Raw genomic sequence first — 24,381 nt, 5'->3', positions numbered from 1 at the left:
TCACAAATGAACCTGTCACCCTTGTTTCTGTAAATCATAATAATACTTGATTCTCTACATTGTCGAGGAACACTTTTTTTGTTGAGGAACACTTTTTTTCTGCCACAAGGCTGATGAACTGGAGAATTTATCCTTCTTTCAGAATCTCAGTAGGGCTCTTGTATGTCTTGTATGCCACTGATTCTGCAGCTGTTGCAGAGTCTATTGGATTTCTTTCTACAAATTATGGATTTTTAAGGCAGGCTTGCGTATAGTTAAGGAGGGCAGAGATGTGTGTGAAATTTTCACTGAACTAATTAACAGTGTGTTGTTCTGTGTCTCTTTTTCCTGATGTCTTGCGACTACTGTTGTGTTACAATCCTCCAGCAGAAAGATTTTCAAATTTTCATGAACCTCCCTTATTGTCTCATCCAGTATCTCTGTGAATATGTCCTTCATCTCTCCTACTGACGAAAGGGCAGGTGAGTAAGCACTAAAAAGTGTGGCAGACTGCTTTGCAGCAGTGAGAAGGCAGAATGTCATTAACTTTTCACTGATGCCAGTTGGTGTCTCAGTGAGCTGGGGACAATGCTGTTTTTGACAACCCATCTGACATCCAATCCAATTATGGATGTGTTAGAGCACTCACCTTCTTCCTTGAGTTTCTAGATCCTTCCCAAAATGAAGTGAACAGTAAGGATCTTTTATAAGACTGCTCAGACACAGGGGTCCACGGGAAGCAAGTACCACTCAAGTGGCTTCCAGATCATCACCAGCACCACTGATTCACCCGATGGCAAACGTTCCTATAGTCCTGCCAAGGCAAGTGGTTCCAGTACCCCCAAGCTACAGCACTACCTAGTTCAGTGGTCTCTACACATCTGAGTCAGGTGAACCCAGAGTTATTAGCTCTTACGTCTGCACTGTCTGTGATGACTACCACCATCTTGTGTGTTTGGGCCTTACATGCTTCTGCAGCTCCCCACAAAGAAACAGTATCCATTGTTGCACTCTCTGGATATCTTGTGTCCTCTGTTATGCCTTTTATGGACACAGAATTTGTAAAATTTGGTATTTCATACCATATAACAAATTGTTATAAAACAGTTTTGACAGTTAATGATATTATTGCCTGAGAAGAGCAACAAAAATTTTAAATACTGAACAGTAATTTGCTATGTTCATAGAAGTGAATGTATACTGGAAAGTTAATTTACAAATACTTTGTCAAAAAGTACTTCTTACATTTCGATGTAGTAAAATGACAGTGGCTCAGTTTGGTTTGTAATTTGAACATCAATCTGATTTTTTTTTTCAGCAATCCATTTTTCTGCATGAAACAAACAAACAAACAAAAAATGTCTACTCAAAAATAAATTGTTTTACACTATAATTCAAAAGAAATCATGTAATGCAGAAACATAAATTTAATAACAACCACTGTACAAATACCTACAGCCTGTCTTAGTGGGAAGGGTGAGACTGTCTTTCTTTGCAGAGCTTATCAATTCTGTGTGTTATTGGGGACAGGCAAACTCTCAAGTCATCTTCCACATTAAGCAGTGCCCTGTATTTTTTCTTTATTGTCATCATGGCTGAGAAAGTTATCTCACAAAGACATGTTGTTGGGAAAGGCAGCAATATTCACATGGCTTAAAGAGCAACCTCCTTGTATTCATTTTTAACCATGGGCCAGAATTCTGCTGGACACAACTAAATCTCATCCTGAGAGTACAATCACTGGACAGTACCAAAAGTTTATCTTCAGCCTTTCCACTGAGGCCACTGGCCATTACATCACAAGAAATGGGATCACAAACCCAGTCATATTTCTCCATGTCAATGTCTGTGAACTAGTGACTGAAATGTTCATTCAGTGAAATGAGGTGACTGGTAATGGTGTTGAGCATGAAGTCCACTCCCAAACAGTTTGTATCCAGAAATTCAGATAGATTTGGAAACATGTCAGTGATGCCTCTTTGTAGTTTACGCACCCACAGGTCAGTTATTCTCCTGAATGCATTAACTTTGCCACTGTGCCACTGTGCTGAAGCTAAAAATCATAATTTGTGTTCTACTGAAGAAGTTTGTGCATGCGATGCACAATGTTACGTTGGATTGGATTATTCTACTTATGTTGGACTATTTTCTTTTAATTGGTTTAATAAAATTATTGTGCTATTTACTAGCTCATCTCATCCTCGTCTCTTTCATGGGCTTGTATCCGTATATATTGTATAGTTATATTACTTGTTACTTGTCTACTTTTTATTTTACAATTTCATTTTATTATACTTGTGCCTTCCTTATGTTGATAATACAATAAGAGGCTCAGAAATTCTCCTAGATTGTTCTCTTATTGTTAAGATAAAATGCCTTAGCTGGTACAACAAGGTAAAATGAGGAGGGGTCATCCAATATTTTCACACTTAAGTGTCGAGACCAAAACTCACAATATTAAGTTGGTGCCAGCTGTGAGAACCTCTTCATATAATAGCTTTAATTTAGATATTTACAATATTGTTTGAAAAGTTTAAGGCAAATCATAAGGAACCCATCAAAAATCTGCTTTTGTTTAGTTTAGGTTTTTAGCTGTTTTAGCCAATTGTAACTGATGGGAGCAGATAAACTGATTAAAATTGTTATTAAAAATCTTAGATATTTTTTTCAAGAGATAACCAATGGTAAATTTTAAATGTCCAATAGTTTTTTTTTTTTTTTTTTTTTTTTTTTTTTAATATGATTTTTTAATAATCATAATTGAACATTTCCAATTAGCAATAGTTTTATCTCATCCATCCTGGTGTTTTAGAGGCAATGATGCATGATTATGTGTGTAAATGTGTGTTTTTGCCTGTTCCTGGTTGTTGTGTAATACTGACAAAGAATACTCTTTAATTCTGCACGTTTATACGATAGTGACAGTACAGTTGTTACACAACATTTATACAATAATTATATGTGTCCACAACAGCTCTCATCTGTGTGTCTTTTCCTCACTGAAGAATTATTGACTCATGGGCAGTGTTAAACAGATAATGGCTACTTCCCCGAAATTCCTTCCGTCATTCCGAACTGTTTACAAGTCATCTGTTTGGCCTAGAGACAACATTCCCCAAAAGCTTGCTCAGTTTTGGTTTCTAATAGTACATTATTTTAGTTACTGTTAATGTTGATTACGAAAAAATTTTTATAACTAAAGCTTTATTAAACTTCTGTGATAAATACAGTGAGGCAATGTGATACTGGAATGTAACTCTGAATTTCAGATGGAAAGTGCTCTCAAACACTAGTCTAACCAACCATAAGAGTAACTATGAAGTGATGTGTGTGTCCTGCACAAATTGCAAAGTCATTTGACCAAAACTCTACTCGTTAAGAACTAAACATCAAAGATGGACAAAGAAAGACTGATTGAGAAACAGACTGTGGAATCATGGAAATACAAGGTACATTCCATTTTATTAGTTTTATGCTTTCATCTATGCATTATGTTGTGAGTGTAAGTAACCACTTTTCAAACACTGATTGGATTTAAATTAAAAACATAAAACCACGTGGTGAAAATCATGGCCTGTTGTTTTTGGTGAATCATAAACCTCACCTTTTCTCTCCTCAAGGTCATCACGTCCTCAGGTGTTGACATGTTTCTCATGGGAGAAAGTTCTAGTAGATTGATGCAGCCATCTTTTTCACTGACAGCAGCCAGCAGAGCCTGTTGTCTGATGGGAAGGTAAGAGGAGGGGGATGGATACGACCTATGGTAAGTCATTAGTAAGTAATTTCTTCAACAGAAGCAGACACAAACACAAAATACAGTAAACACACATACACACATAATGAAGGGAACAGCAGGAGGGCATACTTAGCCATCCAGAGTGTTTCAGTGATAACTCACAGTCTCCTTCTCTTTTCCTGTGATCAATAGACCTTAGGCCATATGGGGCACAATTTTGCCAAAAAGGTCAGACATGGAATCTTAAACTGCTGCCTCTCTCTTACCCAAACTATAGTTTGATGCATCCACAACCACCATAAAAACCATGAACCCATTTTTTTTTTCTTTCTGTGATTATGCAGGCAGTAAAGCTTATGCTGTAATACAGGGGTGTCCAAACCTCTTCCTGGAAGACCACTGTTCTGCAGATTTTAGCTCTAATCCTAATTGAGCACATGTCTTCAGACTCAATAGAAACTTCCAGGAAAGTGTATTGGAGCTTAATGGAACTAAACTCTGCAGGATGTTGGCCCTTCAAGAGCAGTATTGGATACCCTTGGTGTAGTACATTGTTTACTTTAAATTTTCTGCTTTTTAATTTTGTAAGATATTGGTGATATTAGTTTAATCTACAATGTATTTTTGTCATATGTTCCTATTATAGTGCATTTTTAAGGGGCTTGTTTTGGGAGCACTATTTCCTAATCAGTGCACAATAAATGCAATAACTTTATTTGTTAGATCAGGTTAGATCAACATTTGCAAATAAAGCAGCCATCGAGTCAAAGAGAACAAAGTTGTCATTTCTTGATAAACTGGCACTATACAGTATATCACTAAGAAAAGTAGGAGATGTCACTGAATATAATATTTTTCATGCATAATTACTTGCTGACGTATAATTACTTGCTGACGAATGACAAGCATTCATTGCTTTCTGAAGTGGATGCAACTGTTTGAGAACATAGTTGAGTAAGACAGTTCTGTGAGACAATTATACAGAAATATCCTCAGTTCTCATTTTGCTGGACTTGTCTGCTGCTTTTGACACTGTTAATCACCAGATTCTCCTGTCCACCCTCAGAAAGATGGGCATCTCTGGAACCGCTCTCCAGTGGCTTAACTCCTACCTTTCTGATAGATCCTTCATGGTGTCTTGGAGGGGTGAAGGTTTCTAAGTCACAACAACTTGCTACTGGGGTTCCTCAAGGCTCAGTACTTGGACCGCTTCTCTTCTCCATCTACATGACGTCATTAGGATCTGTCATTCAGAAGCATGGCTTTTCCTATCACTGCTATGCTGATGACACTCAACTCTACTTCTCATTCCAACCAGATGACCCGACGGTAGTTGCTCGCATTTCAGCCTGTCTGAGTGACATTTCTAGCTGGATGAATGACCATCACCTTCAGCTCAACCTTACTAAGACTGAACTGCTGGTGGTTCCAGCTAACCCATCGTTTCATCACAACTTCTCTATACAGCTGGGTTCGTCAACCATAACTCCTTCCAGGACAGCAAGAAAACCTAGGAGTTGTGATGGATCATCAGTTAAGCTTCACAGACCATATTGCTACAACGACGCGGTCCTGCAGATTTGACTTATACAACATTAGGAAGATTAGACCCTTCTTGTCAGAGCAAGCCACCCAACTTCTTGTCCAAGCTCTTGTTCTCTCCAGACTGGACTATTGTAATGCTCTTCTGGCGGGCCTTCCTGCATGTACTATCAAGCCTCTACAACTGATCCAGAATGCAGCAGCGAGGGTTGTCTTCAATGAGCCAAAAAACAGCTCATGTGACTCCTCTCCTCATCAGGTTACACTGGCTACCAGTAGCCGCTCGCATCAAATTCAAGGTACTGATGCTTGCCTACAAGACGACCACTGGCACGGCGCCAACATACCTAAACTCACTAGTTCAGTCTTATGCGCCCTCCAGAAGTTTGCGCTCTGAAAGTGAACGACGTCTTGTGGTGCCATCCCAAAGAGGTTCAAAATCACTATCACGGACTTTTTCCTGGACTGCGCCCAGCTGGTGGAATGACCTCCCGATCTCAATTCAAACAGCTGAGTCTTTACTCATTTTTAAAAAACATCTAAAGACTCATCTTTTTTGCCTGCACTTAACCAACTAATACTAGTACTTTCCTTTTTCTTTTTCTTGTCTATCATATTCAAAGAGAAAAAAAAAAAAAAAAAAAAAAAAAAAAAAAACCCTGGCTACGTGTTCTGTACTAGACTAACTGAGACTTGTCATAGCACTTGTATACCGTTGTTGTTCTCTCCTTGATCTGATTGTTTCTACTGTTCTCATTTGTAAGTCGCTTTGGATAAAAGCGTCTGCTAAATGATTAAATGTAAATGTAAATGTAAATACTCTTGCGACAGACATTGCTCAGACATTTCAGATGCTGTACAACGAGATTGGACCATTGGTTAGTCAAGTTATGCCATTCCATCGCATGCATATAAAAACAGGGAGATGGAAACTTAGCTATTGTCAGTTTCAGTTGGTGTGGAGTTATGCACGTGTTCTGATTATTATAAGCTTATGCTGCAGGTGTTTTTGTCTGCCGCTTTAAATGCTCAGACTATATAAAGTTTGGTTAATTCTAACTGGCTGTCAATCAGCTGAAAAAAAAATGTTTTGAAACTGATTCTAAAGATATAATTCCTCTTTGTCTTTATGGTTATAATTCTGGTTTGGATTTTACTGTTCTCAAAGAATTAGAAAGATTACTAAAACTTTCTAAATATCCTTTTTGTGAATGAGACTTAAATATGAATTACATCACTCCAAAAAAAAAAAAAAAAAAAAAAAATCCCTTCTTTGTTTCTTTGAAGGGAATTCAGCAATAGCACTGGCCGTAGTAATTGTTTCTCATGTGGATGTCTGTAAAAAAAAATTTACATGGTACCTTAGTGATAAAAGACATGCATTCAGAAAGAAATTCATACACAGTGGAGGAGCAAGTACTGTTTTTACGAAACTGGAAATGTAGCCAGTTGCCCAGTTGTTTGGAGTAAATAATGCAACGTCTTATATATATATAAGGTAGACATAAAGTTGCTTATATGTTTATATTTTTAATGTAGCCTATAATTGTATATAGTATATTTTAAAATTGTATTGCATACCTGTTGCTGCCATAATAACAGTCAATTCAATAAATTTCGGTGCTTTTCTTTTATCTCTTTTTGTTTGTAACAGCTCCCACTCGCTGTGGGGGAGAAGTGATGAAATATTGTTGTTGTAATTTTTTTTTTTTTTCTTCAGCATTTCAGGAATAAGTGCACATCTAAAATGCATGCAAATTACAGCAGGGATCTCCAACCCTGCTCTAACCCTGAGAGCTACCAACCTGCAGACTCCAGTTCCAACCCTGCTCCAACACACCTGTCTGTTATTACCAAGTAGCCCTAAACACCTTGAATAGCTGGTTCAGGTGTGTTTGATTGGGGTTGGAGCTGAAATCTGCAGGACAGTAGCTCTCCAGGAGCAATATTGGAGAACCCTAAATTGGAGAGAAGTGTGGTCAAACGGTTACTGTGGTCAAAATTATATAAACAGTGAATTTTGAACTGATCCATTTTTGTAAACTCAAAGATGTGGATTCGGACAGCAATTAAATAACAAATGATGAGAAACAATTACCATCCAAATAAGGCTTAAGTTTAAGTTTGTAGTGTTTAAAAAGGATTGCATTTGTACGTGTAATTATGGTACAATTCTTGACACCTCTACCTTGATCTCACAAATGTTCAAATCTTGCTATGGCCCTGGCCACAAGAAGTATTTCCTATTTCCACATAACAGATATAGCTGCAATATAGAGTTGGAAAATACCCACATCAATACACCTCAGTAGGAATTTCAGCAGCACATGGACTGGACAGCGCACGGTGCAAAAGTCACACACAGACTGAACAGTCCAAAATGGTCTGCTTTGTAATTAGTCCAGTTTCTGCAGTTTGATCCATTCAAGTCAATGAATGATGAATAACTCGATTGCCTGTCCCACATATATTAGAGATAGGCATTACTGCAATTGACAGGGTAATGAGCCAAGCAATTCACTGATGGAGCCACTCCCTTCTCATACATGACTTTTCAACTGTGTTCCAACATTCTCTCCTCATATTCACACTACATTTAAGGTGGCGGTGGTGGGGGGTGGGGGGGGGGGGTCCTAATGCTATTTCATGCATTCTGAGTTATTAAGGAGTTGGATTCTCATGCTAAACATGACCAAAGTTTCAAAAAATGATTTGGACATAAGACAGAGTATTTCTGTGCCAAATACACTCCTTCAGGGTTCATATAAGTTTTGTAAAGGTTTTTTTTTTTTTTTTCTCAAGCACGGTCCTTCAGGTCGTCATGAAGTGCAGGATTCCTTGTATGTGCACTGTTCCAGAAAGAGCATGTGCACACATTAACCAGAGCACGAGTGAAAGAAGCCCATCAACGTGCTTCACTCAGGTCACGGAGTTCTGACTTGCTCGAGAAGAATGTCTCCAAAGAAGTGTTTTTGGATGTGAGGGAAAGAGAACCTTTTTCAGCTTCCCAAAGAACCCAGCGTTATGTGAACAGTGGATGCATTTGGGTTTTTTTCCAGGGCAGCCACGTAGTTGCGTAAGTATATATGTTTGTTACTGGCATTTCAGTGACAAATGCTTAATAAACAAGGCCCCGGTTGACGCTGGATTTGCAAATCATTTGATACTGAAAGATGGAGTGGTCCCAGCAATAAAATATCCCAGTCATGAGTCGGAACTGCAGGTGGTAAGTAAAACTGCATCAAAAAGCATGTAAGTGCTCATGACTCTTTAGCTCCACCCATGGCGCACCTCTAGGATCTTGGCTGTTTTCAAAGAGGAATGTAAAGCTGTAGAGCCATGGTGGTGGCAGAAGTGACAACGACCGGGCAGGAGTGTCTCAACATCAAGGCGGTGTCTCAGAGCCGGCAGGCACGCTGGATGTCATGGGAAGGTGTCACAGATAGGCATTTGTCATGGTCTGATCTGTGGAAGATCCCCCAAGCCAGGCTCAGGTTCCTGATTAGATCTACCTATGACACCCTACCTTGTCCCAGAAACCTCCACCAGTGGTTCGGCGCTGAATAACGTTGCCCCTTTGCAGTACTAGCAATGCAAGCCTCCAGCACAACCTGTCGGGATGTAAGACAGCATTGTCTCAAGGCCGCTACAGGTGGCGACACAATCTGGTATTGAGGAAAATACGCTGTGACCGGCAGTGGGAGTGAGAGTGAGAGTGTGTGAAAGTTTGGCGTGGAAGTTTTAGAGCGTTCGTGTTTGTGTTTTCCTTCTTTATTTTATTGGAAAAGTTCTTACGGGTCCGGTTTATAGCGTCGTTTATGTATGCGCGTATACACAATGGACATTAGAACTCTTTCTGTCCTTTGGACGCTCTTCCTTGGATTAATTATCTCCGACTTCGTCAAAGGAGCTATAGCCATGGAAAGCTACAGTACACCAGAACCACACTGTTGCAATTGAACTGTGGGAGAATATTTGGGACAGACATCATGCTACAACTGCCTGATTGTATCCTAAAAAACCCAGGGGGGAAAATAGCAGCAACAAAGAAAAAGCGAGGTAAGCGGGGAGGCGTCAGGCAACGCTTCCGAAAACGTCGGCTTTCTCGCATTCCTCTACCCTCCATGATCCTAGGGAACGTCCAGTCCCTGAGGAATAAAATGGATGAGCTCCAGGGGAACGTCAGTTTTCTGAAGGACTTCAGGGAGTGTTGTGTCCTGGCTTTCACAGAGACCTGGTTGACGGAGAATGATCAGGACACCGACTTGTCAATTGATGGATTTGGGGCACCTTATTGACTTGATCGGGAGAGAGAGGTAACGGGGAAATCTCAAGGTGGCGGGGTATGTTTATATTTTAACAAACGATACTGCACTTCTGTGACTGAAAGAGAGCGTATCTGTACATCAGATGTTGAACTTTTATCAGTATCACTACGACCTTTCTACCTACCCCGTGAATTTCCACAAGTTTTTATTATGACAGTCTATATTCACCCAAGGGCGAACGATGCGGCGGCCTCTAACACCATCTTCGAAACCGTGCAGAAATTACAATCACTCTCACCTGAGGCGCCAAACTTGTGGGGATGACCTAAATGAATGGACTGATGTGACATGCTCATATATTGCCTTTTGTAGAGACATGATTGTCCCATGTAAACAGGTGAAAATTTATCCTAATAACAAACCATGGATAACTAAAACTGTTAAAGATAGTTTACAGAAAAAACAATCATGTTTTAAGGGGGGTGACATTGCTGAACTACAAATAGCAAAAAAAGGATTTAAAAATTGGAATTCTCAAAGCAAAACGAGACTATAAATATAAACTGGAGAACCAGATGGCAACAAACAATCTTGGATCAGCCTGGGACAGTATGAAAACCATAGCAGGCCTCCAGAATCTAAAAAGCAGCAGCCCAGTCACCTTGGATGGCTTCAGCTCAGATACTGACCTGGCCAGTGCTCTTATTCAATTTTACAATCGGTTTAATATTTTTTGATTTAAGCGATGAGATCGACAAGTTGAGTAAACAGCTTGTAGACATTCAACATTTTAATATAACACAAACTCTCTATAAGAGTTAATAAAAGTCATGGTCCAGATAACATCTGTGGGCGCACACTCAAAACCTGTGCAAAGCAATTGAGTACTCCCTTCCACTACATTTTTAACAAATCTTTAGAGGCACAATTAGTACCTGAGGTCTGGAAAGATGCTGTAGTTATCCCTGTCCCCAAATCTAACAACACCAAAAATCTTAATGATTTCAGACCAGTGGCACTCACATCAATAGTAATGAAAGTTTTTGAAAAATTAGTGAGATCTGAAATATTGAGGAAAACGGAGCATTCACTTGACCCTCTGCAATTCGCTTATAGACCCCGTAGGGTGGTGGAAGACGCCACAGTCACCTTACTTAATTTACCCTTTAAGCATTTAGATAACAATGGCCCTCATGCCAGACTTTTATTTATTGATTTCTCATCGGCTTTTAATACAATTCAACCTCATATTTTAACCACAAGGCTGCTGCAACAGTTTGATCTAAGTAATAACCTGGTCGGTTGGATCCTTAACTTTTTAACAGACAGGACACAAAGAGTGAGAGTGAATTGCAGTCTCTCAGAAACAGTCTGTTCATCAACAGGCTCCCCACAAGTATGCATACTCTCACCTCTTCTTTTCATCCTGTACACAAATATGTGCCAGAGCAGGTGGGAAAACAGGACTATAATTAAATATGCAGATGCCTCAGTAATTGTTAGCCTGCTCCAAGATAGTGAAACAGGTCACGGTCCAGTCATCAATGACTTTGTTGAATGGTGTGAGGCGTCTCACCTTCAACTAAATGTAGTAAAAACAAACGACATGCTTATTGATTTTAGGAAAAAAACAATCCAAACACAAGAAATTACATCAGTCAAAGGTCAAACTGTTGAATGTGTCGAATCATATAAATACCTGGGGATGGTAATAGACTCTAAACTTACATTTGGAACTAACTGTGAACAAGTCTGTAAAAAAGGGCATCAGCATTTTTTTTGAGTTTTGTTTGAGGAAACTGAATCAATTTCACATTGATAAATCCATCATGACCCTTTTTTATCACGCTTTCATTGAGTTAATTTTATCATTTGCGCTAGCAGCCTGGTTTGGGAACCGCACTTTGAAAAATAAAAACTCGCTCAATAAAATAGTAAAGTGGTCCAGCAGGCTGATAGGTGACCCGCAGCTTAATGTGGAGACCTTGTACACAAAACAGTTACAGTGCATAACTAGTTCCATTTTAAATGACAGTTCACATCCTTTGCACACAGAATTCCAGCTTCTACCCTCTGGGCGTAGGTTTATAATCCCCAGGTGTAGAACAAAAAGACACAAAAATAGTTTTGTTCCTGCAGCCATTACTTTGAGGAATGAGTTATAGCTTATTGTGTACTTGGTTTTTATGTATTTTACTTCCTATTTGGGTATGAGGAGTTTTTTTTTTTCTTTCGTTTTTATGTATGTATTATTTATTCTGGACCGATAAGAACTTTTTGATGATGTAGTTTTTGATGATGTGTGATATGTGCTCTGTTTCATACTGTGTGTGTGTATAAGGATGCTACTGCAAACAAAATCTACCTTCAGGTATAAATAAAGTAACTTGAACTTGAACTTGAAATAGCAGATGTGGCAGAGTCATGCAGACAAGAAGCTAATAGTAGACCTTCCGCGCCAACGAGAAGTCCCATCCTGTTTGCAAGGGCCAGGGAGAAACTTAACCACCATCACCAGAGAGTGACATCTAGAGCCCTCTCATCTGGCAGGGAGTGGAACATGAGGGTTGACCTGGGGAGGCAGCTCCAATTCCCCAGAGAGATTGTAGAAACTTTGCTCCGGCCAGATTTGATCATGTGGTCAGAACCAAGACCATCTTGTTAGTGGAGCTCACTGTCCCATGGGAGGAGGGTATGGAGGCCGCCAACGAGCGGAAGCGTGCCAAGTATGCAGACCTAGTAGAAGACTGCAGAGAGGCTGGCTGGAAAGCCACCATGTGTCCCGTCGAAGTGGGATGCAGGGGCTTCGTTGGGTCCTCAACAGTTCGCCTGCTCCGCAAAATGGGATGTATATGGAGTCAATATAATATCACATATATACGCAAAAAAATAAAGTTTTGCAAAGGAAAATAAAGTTTTGCAAACAAAAATTAAAGTATTGAGGAAAATAATTTTGCTTTTTGCAAACAAAAATAAAGAATTGCAAAACCTAAATGAAACCGCGCGAAAGCAATTATTTTGCAATACATATTTTCCATGGTCATATCTACAATTTTATTTGCAACACTGATTTTATTTTGCGTGTCAGTCTAGTTTGAGCTTGCGCTGCAGTTTTTCCTGTGCGCTTCATTTTTCTGCGCGTCTCGCTTTGTGACGCTGTTTTGACGTGGGGGGTGGAGTCAAGGGGCAGGGGCGTGTACAACATGCCTCCCTGGAAGTGACGTCATCGGCCCGAGACGCAGCTCACTGATCCAGGTACTGTCATGATGAGCAGATGCATGCGAGTGGATCGCTTCCTTTTATTCACTAGCATTAAAACATGCATGGTTTCGTTTTATTAACTTCATTAACAAATGTATATGTGTATTAGCAGCGTTAGCTCAAGTTAAAGAAGTTGTTACCATGCACATCTATTCTTTTATTTCTCTCGATGTGCACTCTTTTACTGGCATAAAGTTGGCTTGACGTTGGACGTTCGATATTCGCAAATCTAGGGACCGTCTCTAAAGTTACATGCGAAACTACTATACACTTCTCTAACGTCAATAGCATGCAAGGAGAATGACTAACAGTCATGAAAACAACTGTTAGAACTGTTCATCCAGGTGTCAACTATAATGCACACCTTTTATATTTTTTGATAATTATTAAAATAAAAACTGTAAATCATATGTAAAATATTGCTACTTTTCATTACCAAATGGACGTAAACACTAATTTAAAAGCTCAAAAGCTCAAATGAAAAAATAGCAATATTTTACATGTGATTTACAGTTTATTTGAATAATTATGAAAAATATGAACGGTGTGCATTATAGTTGACACGAAGATGAACACTTTACAGTATGTTTTATGAAAGTGAGTCATTCTGTTCAAATGCTATTGAGCTTTAAATTTGTATTTAAGTGCATTCGGTAATCAAATAGCAATATTTTACATGGATTTACAGTTTATTTGAATAATTATGAAAAATATGAATGGTGTGCATTATAGTTGACACCTAGATGAACACTTTATAGTATGTTTTATGAAAGTGAGTCAATTCTGTTCAAATGCTATTGAGCTTCAAATTATGGCATATTTTAAATTTTGAGCCCATTCGGTAATGAAAATTAGCAATATTTTACATTTGATTTACAGTTTATTTTAATAATTATCAAAAAATATAAAAGGTGTGCATTATAGTTGACACCTGGATGAACAGTTGACAGTTGTTTTTCATGACTGTTAGTCATTCTCCTTGCATGCTATTGACGTTAGAGAAGTGTATAGTAGTTTCACATGTAACTTTAGAGACGGTCCTAGATTTGCGAATATCGAACGTCCAACGTCAAGCCAACTTTATGCCAGTCACACACTTTTATAGCATTAAATGTGTATTGTTTCATTTGGTTAACTGAATGTGTATTAACAGTGTTTGTTTAAGATCTAACCTGTGGGAGGACGCCAGCGCACAGAGCGTTCTTTGTTCACATTAGTTCAGAGTTACTGCTAGTTTTAATGTAAAATTATGCAATTCACTTCATAAACTATATCTTGACTTCGTTTTTCATTTACATAACTCCTGGCAATATCGATCTTGACTTCGTTTTTCATTTACATAACTCCTGGCATAAATTAATAATCCCCATTGTAAGATAAAAAAAAAAATGAAGCTCGAATCTTTTTGGTTTAATTTTGCCACGAGTTTAATGCATAAAACAAACCCGCGTGACCATAGCAACCTGAGATTATCAGAGATTGATCAAATATTTTTATCCATCCCACAGTCCGTTGATCGTGTCTTTTTTATGTAATATATGTGCATATAAGGCTTTTTATTATTTTTTATCATTATATATATATAATATATCCAAGTGGATGCTGCACACTGCTGGTGGTTGAGGAGGACCCCCCACATGATCGTACAGCGAATTGGGTGTACAACAATACATTATAAAACGCTATTAAATGCATCATTCATTTATTCATATAGGCTAACCGTATATAATAATTGATACGATATTAAATAGGGCTATATTTTTATATTTATTGTTATGCTTATTTCCCCTTTTAATTCGTGTATTGCTTACCTACTTAACGTTCTTTGTTAAATTAGTGTTTTCATTTACAAATGAAACTAGCGAATTATTCATTTATAATTCTAGTATTTATTATTATAGGGTCATTGTTAAATTCATCCTCTAAAGTGCACTTTAATGAAAAGTGTAATGAAAAGTAGCAATATTTTACATATGATTTACAGTTTATTTTATAATTATCAAAAAATATAAAAGGTGTGCATTATAGTTGACACCTGGATGAACAGTTAACAGTTGTTTTCATGACTGTTAGTCATTCTCCTTGCATGCTATTGACGTTAGAGAAGTGTATAGTAGTTTCGCATGAACTTTAGAGACGGTCCTAGATTTGCGAATATCGAACGTCCCAACGTCAAGCCAACTTTATGCCAGTAAAAGAGTGCACATCGAGAGAAATAAACAACAGATGTGCATGGTAACAACTTCTTTAACTTGAGCAAACGCTGCTAATACACATATACATTTGTTAATAAAGTTAATAAAACGAAACCATGTTTTAATGCTAGTGAATAAAAGGAAGCGATCCACTCGCATGCATCTGCTCATCATGACAGTACCTGGATCAGTGAACTGCGTCAGAACCGATGACATCACTTCCAGGGAGGCATGTTGTACACGCCCCTGCCCCTTGACTCCACCCCCACGACAAAACAGCGCCACAAAGCGAGACGCGCAGAAAAATGAAGCGCACAGGAAACACTGCAGCGCGCAAGCTCAAACTAGACTGACGCGCAAAATAAAATCAAGTGTTGCAAATAAAATTGTAGATATGACCATGGAAAATGTATTGCAAAATCATTGCTTTCGCGCGGTAGTTTATGTTTTGCAATTCTTTATTTTTGTTTGCAAAAAGCAAAAATTTTTTTCCTCAATACTTTAATTTTTGTTTGCAAAACTTTATTTTCTTTTGCAAAACTTTATTTTTTTGCGTATATATGTGATATTATATTGACTCCATAGATGTACAAGAGCAGGGTGTTGAAAGCCATTAAAGAACTGGCAGAAGCAGAGAGGGGCAGCTTTTAGCTGTGGCTAAGGAGGACGTATAGGGGTTGGGGGCCAACTAACATCTAGGGCATCAGCAGGGGGTGGCAGGGAGTGATCCCTGCCATCGCTCCACCACCAGGAGATGTACTGGGGTTAAAGGAGCGAAACATCCATGATTGGTGGTCCCCAGCTGACGACCCGTTTCATGCCCAAGAAGTGGAGTACACCAGCACAAGGCACCGGTGGAGGTGCGTCATGCAGCAATACCCAGCAGGTCGACCATCAGCCTGTATTTCGATAAGTGTCCCTTTAATGAATCTGATAAAACTAAAGACTCTTCTGAGATATGAAGGATGCAGTGCTAATATATAGGTCCTCAAGATTAACATGAGACTGGCTGAAACTGTGTGTATGTCGTCCCCTTTAACAAGATTTTTTGATGCTACTGTTTCTGCCAATAATGAGTTTTTGCAGGGTAGAATGTATGTCAAGGGAGACAGGCATTTCTCTCAAAAACTTAATCTGTTGTTGTGCAGTTTTCTTCAGAAAATAAATTGTCATTTACACACTATTACTCTGATTTGCTCATTATTGAAATACTGTTTTTATTTTTGCTTGTGTCTATTTTTGCCTTACATCATGCATTGTTGATTGTCATACTGTTATACTGTGAAACCTGGATCAAGCGATCTATCTTGTTTAGTAATAACTGGCAAATAACTTTAATTTCAACAACACAGAGACAGGGCAGGGCAGGCAGGGTAACACCGGTGGGTCATTTCATGGGACATTATTTTGATCTGCTTTTCCATAAAATTCACATCTGGAATTGCCAATCAGATGATTTGGAAACGTTGACTGACTTGTAGAGGCTACAACATCACAGTTGTAGTCATTTGTCTGGGCCGACAAATAAACCTACAACAGTAGGTTTTCAAAGAAATGACAACCGTAACAAGAAAATGTTCTCAAATCTGCATTATCACATAGCAGAAAAAAAAAAAATCAAGAATTTTCAAAAACATGATGAACTGTGAATTTATAAAGACATCCATAGGACTTTTAATAGTTATAACAATAGCATAGTTTTCCTAAAACTTGAAATTCATATTATCTCTCCACTAGAACTGATCACGGACCTCAAGACCTATGGCCTTGAAACTAGGTAGAATGGTGGACTTATCCAAAATAGCCATTAGGTGGTGCATCATTTAAAGGAAATGTGTTTTGGGGCTTCTCAAACTTAATTCAGGACAGTGGCCCCCCAGAACTAGAGCTGCCACTCCCCATGTAAAATAAGTGCTTAATTTGTAAATTGCGAGGTTCCGGAACAAAGCGGGGTAACGGATCCGTCATATGATTAGAGGAGGAAGAGGTAACAGAGCATTCCTGAAATCACATTATTTTAGACTTGCCTAAAATATAATCTATAGATATAAAACAGTTCAATATAGCAATGCTAGTTTAAACATTTAACCTAGATAAATGTGTGCTGTCAGGCAATCGTTTGTGCAGAGAGTGAAAGCTAAGTACTCTGCAGGACATGGAGGCACCCAACACGGTCACTTTTTTTTTCTAACAGTAGAAATAACTTAAAATACGTTGTCATTTTAATGCATATAATTTATATGTAAGTCATTTTTGCTCATCAAGGTAAGAGTAATAGATCATCATTCAGAACTTTAAAAGTTCTACTTTTATTTGTGTGCACTCACAATATCATCAAAACTTTGTGCTTTTATAAAATAAAGAAAACAAACAGGATGCTCTTTCTGCTGTCTGATCTTAAGCAGGAGCGCTTCACAAAAATGAACCGAAACTCAGAGAAAACATGCTTCACAGACATGGCAAATATATCTATAGAAAGAATGACCTGGAAATAATTCTATTTGAAAACAAAAATTCTTTCATTATGTAATCCATAAAGATGCATTTCTTTCTAAAAGCATTCCAATGAGATGGCGAGTCAGGATCGGCAACTTCATCTTTGCGACACTGACTAGTTTATCAATAAATAATTAAGATATCTCCATACTATCCCCCCCTCCCCCCTACACACTCATGGTAATTACTTTTGCTGGGGCTTTGCAGCAAGCTTTAGCCGATTGTGTGCGTTTGAACGTGGATCTCTTCCAGCTGTGCTGAAGGCACTTGCGCTTGCTGCTGAACACTAAACATCGTCAAGCCGGTTTGGATAGTCGCTGTAGCCTGAAGTCCGGCCCTGCGTAAATATGAGCCAGTGCCCGTTGGGTCCGGGCTGAAATGCAGGGCTCTAAACTGGATATTCATGATTGAAAAGAAAAGAAAAGAAAAGAAAAGAAAAGAAAAGAAAAGAAAAGAAAAGAAAAGAAAAGAAAAGAAAAGAAAAATAAAAGAAAAAGAAAAGAAAAGAAAAGAAAAGAAAAGAAAAGAAAAAAGAAGTAAAGAAAAACATTAAATCTGCTGGTGCAAATGTCCACTTATAGACGACACAACTTTATTTTCTTAAAGTTAGCTCTCCATCATAGTGTCCGAGTGGTTTCTGTTTCGGGTTTGGGTTAATTTTCCTGGTTAATTTTTTGTTAGCTTATCATTAACCATTAACTAACAAAATTAGACGGTTAAATTAGATTTAAAAAAATTTAAATTTAGAACTTAAACTTAACAAATAGCAGCACAAACATCCGAACTATTCACACATCATCCTGCAGTGCATCTGTGTATGGAGAAAAACAGAATAAAACAGCATTTATAAAAGGAATAGAATAAAAATTCCTAAACATTTATATTTCACTTAAATAATGAACATATTAACAAAACCAAATAAAAAAAACTGCATGACAAGTCTACACTGAGTTCCGTTTCATTTTTGTGACGGCGCCACAAGTTCAAGGAAACCAAGAAGTAAAGCGCACCCTATTTGTTTTCTTTATTTTGCAAAAGCACAATGTTTTGTTTTTATTGTGAAAAAAAAATATAAAAAATACAAATTAGGCTTAACTGTAGTAGGCTGACCTGATCTCATGAAAGTGCGAAGTATAGAACTGTTTTCAGTTTTTATTTGCCGTAATATTTATAGCAGAAATTGACTTTGGCGTGCAGAGAAAAACATAAATTTATAATTAATGGCATGGCTGGATCAGTCTACAGAAATACAGGAAATGTATAATTACTGATGAAATGTCAGTTATTAATGTCAGAAAACTCTCCTCAACATCCTAGAGGTCGTCTGGTGGCCAACGGTCCGAAAGGATGTCTGGTTCTAGATGGGAGACTGCAAAAGGTGTAACGTCATCGACTACAGCCCAGAACTATCTCGTCACTGCACATCAACTCCAACTGTTTAACGCAGAAGGAGGAATCAACAGATCAAGATACTAGAAAAGGTAGTATCCTCACAATTATATTCCTTCTTAGAGAACAATGGTATTTGTGAGGATTTCCAGTCAGGATTTAGACCGTATCATAGTACTGAGACTGCTCTCATTAGAGTTACAAATGATCTACTCTTATCATCAGATAGTAGTTGTATATCTCTATTAGTGTTACTGGATCTTAGCGCTGCTTTCGACACTATTGACCACAACATACTTTTGAACAGACTAGAAAACTTTGTTGGCATTAATGGAAGTGCATAAGCATGGTTCAAATCGTACTTATCTGACCGTCATCAATTCGTAGCACTGACTGAAGAGGTATTATATCAATCACAAGTGCAGTAAGGAGTACCTCAAGGCTCAGTACTAGGGCCATTACTTTTCACGCCTTACATGTTACCCTCGGGAGATATCATCAAGAAACAAGGTGCTAGCTTTCACTGTTATGCTGATGATACTCAGCTCTATATTTCTTTGCAGTCTGGTAAAACATACCTATTTGAAAAACTAACAGAATGCAAAGTCGATATAAAAACCTGGATGAGGAGTAATTTTTTACTGCTAAATTCTGAAAAAACAGAGGTGTTATTTATAGGACCTAAAAACTATGCATGTAATAACCTAGAACACTGTCTAAGACTCGATGGCTGCTCTGTCAGTTCTTCGTCATCAGCTAGGAACCTAGGTGTGCTATTACCATGTATCTAGCATTTGTAAAACTGCATTTTTCCATCTCAAAAATATATCTAAATTACGACCTATGCTCTCAATGTCAAATGCAGAAATGTTAATTGATGTGTTCATGACCTCAAGGTTAGATTATTGTAATGCTTTATTGGGTGGTTGTTCGATACGCTTAACAAACTCACTCCAGCTAGTCCAAAATGCAGCAACTAGAGTTCTTACTTAAGACCAGGATGTATGACCATATTAGCCCGGTTCTGTCAACACTGGCTGCACTGGCTCCCTATTAAACATTGTATAGATTTAAAAATCTTGCTTATTACTTATAAAGCCCTGAATGGTTTAGCACCTCAGTATTTGGCCAAGCTCTTATTGCACTATAGTCCTCCACATCCGCTGCGTTCTCAGAACTCTGGCAATTTGATAATACCTAGAATAACTAAATCAACTGCAGGTGGCAGATCATTTTCCTATTTAGCGCCCAAACTCTATAACCTACCTAACATTGTTTGGAAAGCAGACACACTCTGTCAGTTTAAATCTAGATTAAAGACCCATCTCTTTAACCTGGCTTACACATCACACAGTAACACATTTCTAATACTCAAATCCGTTAAAGGATTTTTAGGCTGCATTTATTAGGACAACAGGAACCGGGAACACTTCCCATAACACCCGATGTACTTGCTACATCGTTAGAAAAATGGCATCTACGCTAATATTAGTCTGTTTCTTTCTTATTCTGAGGTCACTGTAGCCACCGGATCCAGTCAGTATCCAGATCAGATGGTGGATTAGCACCTAGAGATGACCTTTTCAGCCCTGAATGTCAGCAGAGACCAGGACAACTAGATGAGCCCCAGAGACAACCACCGGGACAAGACCACAGGAACCAGATCATCCTTCTGCATAATCTGACCTTTCTGCAGGCTGGAATTGAATGCTGGTTTTGTCTGGCCAGAGGAGAACTGGCCCCCGACTGAGCCTGGTTTCTCCCAGGGTTTTTTCTCCATTCTGACACTGATGGAGTTTTGGTTCCTTGCCACTGTCACCTCTGGCTTGCTTAGGTGGGGACACTTAATTTCCAGAAATATCTTCGACTTGATTGCACAGATACTATTTAAACTGAACTGAACTGAATGATGGCATCACTGAATTAAATGATGAGCTGCCTTTTTGCATTATTGACACACTATTTTCCAATTGAATGCTGTACAGTTGCTTTGACACAACCTGTATGGTTAAAAGCACTATATAAATAAAGGTGACTTGACTTGACCTGACAGAGCGACAAGCCAGCAATGCTGGGTAGAAAAAGCACTGGGGAGGAACAGCTCATCCTACCCGGGGATACCCAGGCTGGTACCTATCTCCTCTTCACTGTTATGGTTCCCCAATACCTTCCAGCAAACTAGTGCCTGCATTGGGGTGCTTAGTTTTATGAAATTAATTTCAAAGACATTTTAATACACACTGTAAAGAGGATACCCATTTCATGGACTATGGATGAACATACTCCTGAGAGGCTAGCTCTTTTTATTACAATGATTTAATGTATTTTAAAGTTTTAATTGGTTAACCTTTTTTTTTTTTTTTTTTTTTTTGAAGTGAAGTGAAGTGAAGTGAAGTGTGTCAGAGGGAAAAAAAAGTGCAGTATTGTTTGTCCCCAGGACAAGGAATGAAAACCAGTGGTGTAGTGTGAAGTGTGCAATGCTTGTGTACCAGTAAACATAATAAATGCCATGTGAGACTAATTCCTGCATTCCTGCTTTTCCATGTCATTTTGTAAAATGCCAGAGAAACAGATTAAAGATTACACAGATAAAGAGAAAGAGTGTGTGTGTCTTGTCATTATGGTAAAAGTCAATGACTGCGCATGATGCTTCGTGTCTGTGTGTGTGTGTACCTGCTATTCCCAACGTTATGGGGACCAATAGTAAAATGTAAATTTTGACCTCGTTGGGACATTTTTTGGCCCCCATGAGGAAACAAAGCTCTGCATGTGGTCCATGTAAATGCGCAAAGCAGGAACGGGACAGAGCAGAGCGATGGCTGGGTCTGCCTCCTCCCAGGGCAGTGCTTGCAAGTTCACCACCTGATTGCTGAAAAAGTGTGGTGGGAACTTTGAGCACATATCCAGGCCGGGGTCTCAGGACAATGTGAGAGTTGGCCGGTCCAAATTCCATGCACGTGTCATCGACCGAAAATGCCTGCAGGTCCCCCACCCTCTTGACCAAAGCCAGTGCAGTGAGGAGCACTGTCTTTAGCGACAGAAACTTAAGCTTTCCTGACTGCAGAGTTTTGAAGGCTCCTCCTTCAAGGGCGTCAGGACTGAGGGGAGATCCCAAGAGGGTACCAGGTGGGGGCACGGAGGATTCAGCATCCTCGCACTCCTAAGGAACCTGATTATCAAGTTATGCTTCTCAACAGAATTGTCGTCTACTGCATCATGTTGTGCGGCGATAGTGGCAACATACACTTTGAGGGTGGAGGGAGACAGCCTTCGCTTCAACTCTTCTCACAGAAAGGAGAGCACAACCATGATCGGGCATCTATGGGGTGTTCCCACCGTTGTTGAGACAACAACATGCCTGGACACTCTCACTAGGGGAACTCCTGCCAAAGAAAGGCAAGGTCTGGCCACGGGCTGGAGGTCAGGTGGCAGGATGGGGTGACTGAGACCCGGTGAGTGGTGCATTGCCATGCCCATCTCGCGACCCAGTTGTGAATCCAACGCTGAAGCGGTTTTCATATTAAGCAATCCGAGTGGCATGACAGCAGATGCCTTATGTCCCAGGAGCCTCATAAACTGTTTCAGTGGAACCGCCCTGGTAGCACATTGGGGCATGCTTTTGATAGCCTTAGCCTGCTTCTGAAATGCGGAGAACTGCTGGGCACAGTCCTCAACAGTGTCGCTGAAAAGGCCAACTTGAGAGATGGGAGAAGCAAGCACACTTTGGTGACAACTAGCAACTCTGCAAGGTTTAGCCAAGAGGGCTTTTGAACCAACCAAGTGGACATTGTCTGGCCTAAAGCCTGTCCTGTGTTTTGGCGTGGTAAAGTGCAAGGTGGATATCGCATGCAGGGCAGAGACAGCCTGCACAGTGACACTGCAAGCCTAAGCAACCAGAGCTGCTGTTATCTCACAGGTGCTGGACGTGACCTGCGGACAACTCCACCAGGTGGGAGCAATTTGCAGGCATACACTGCAACTGCACACTCTACCTGGGGAATCCCCACAAACCCCTGACCGCTCCACCATCAAGGGTAGTGAGAGAAGAAAAACTTTAGGCAGATTTCGGCATATTTTGCCTTTCATACTGGCACTAATTTGCTTCCCTGCTGCCAAAGCTTTTCATGCATCTCTGGAAAGAAAGGCACGGGGGCGGGGCAAGGCGATTGCCGCATCGCACTTTGCCCCCAGAAACCAATCTACCAGCCAGGATCACTCAGAATGAGTCCGAGCACGCAGCAGCCCTATATATATGGTCAAACTTTAGATTGGGGACCAATTCTCACTATTAACTAACTGTTAACTACCATTTTTGCATCTTAAATATGGTCATTCAGAATTCAGAACATTCTGTGACACAACAACTTCTGTGTATATAAAATTATAGTGGGTTTGTTTCTCCACCATGACACTCGATGTGAGAAATGCTGCAAGCGGACTGATACATGCAGTGAAACGGTTCCTGTGGTGAAACTAGGCCTATAGTGAGAGATGCCACTGTGTGAATGAATAGTGATTCAGTAGAGATACTTATTGTGGCTGTTGCTTTCATCAGCTTTATTCGACTCTAGAAGTTTTGCTGTTTTGTGTAAAAAGGCTCAATAGTATAAATGTCTGTACTTAAACAACATGTTTAGGTGGCAAGTGTGCCTCTGCACGACTTTAATATTTGTGATGCTACAGTTTGTCATAAGTACACATGGGTATATAAACATGTTTGATGTGTAAACCTCAGCTGTGCCTAGGACTGCAGATGATACTCACCGTGAGAATGAACAATCAGAGTGATTCCCCTCCCTGTATCTAATACAAAACAAAGACAAAAACACCTGCACGCAAACCTTTGATGTGTACAGATCTACACTTTGAGGTTTGGATTCCATTCTGTGTATATGAATTACTCCTGTATGTAGATGAAAAAATATTGATTTAACACGTTTCTATCATATCTAACATATCTTTAGCATATTTTAACATATATAACAACATTACAGTGTTGTCTTTTGATTTTGTTGCATATCCAGATATAGACACTCAACTATATTACAAAAAGCATGTTTTTCCTTGATATTTCTATAGAAGTACATATTCCTCCAGCTTCTGATTTCTGTCTGCCCATGTAATTTAATCTACCTCACACAAAATGTGGAAAGTGGCAAGTCAGTTAGTCTGCATTTACACTCCAAGACTTATCGCATCTTATTTTGTAATATTAGACTTTTTCATCTTATATGTTGCTACGATTATTACTGTTTCAGTCATCAACATTTTGGATTAAAATCCCACATTAAAAAATGGTTGTCACTTTGCAATGTGTTGTTAGCAACATTAAAAATTAACCTTTTTTTTTTTCAAATTGTTTATGGGTAAATACAGAAACTGAGAAAAGAGCACTATTTATATTCAATGAAGGTGTCGGTTACTTCACTTCATCGCAAGCTGACTGAGATTCCGGATGAATGTTTCCAGTCATCCAGAATTTACAGGACCACAGTAATGGCAGAACCATTCAGTA

General features: G+C 39.2%; 1 protein-coding gene across 1 annotated transcript in view; it reads right to left on the bottom strand.

The window, feature by feature from the left end:
• Positions 1-24,381, bottom strand: part of LOC109051650 (ERC protein 2) — an 84,992-nt gene that overhangs the window by 23,111 nt on the left and 37,500 nt on the right. The window contains exon 7 of the mRNA XM_042762932.1: positions 3,584-3,701. Within this exon, the coding sequence (XP_042618866.1) occupies positions 3,584-3,701 (118 nt within the window). The remainder of the gene's footprint in view (positions 1-3,583; positions 3,702-24,381) is intronic.

This window comes from Cyprinus carpio, chromosome A8 (assembly GCF_018340385.1).
Source record: "Cyprinus carpio isolate SPL01 chromosome A8, ASM1834038v1, whole genome shotgun sequence".
Classification (NCBI taxonomy): Eukaryota; Metazoa; Chordata; class Actinopteri; order Cypriniformes; family Cyprinidae; genus Cyprinus; species Cyprinus carpio.
This window is presented reverse-complemented; position numbering and strand designations above follow the sequence as displayed.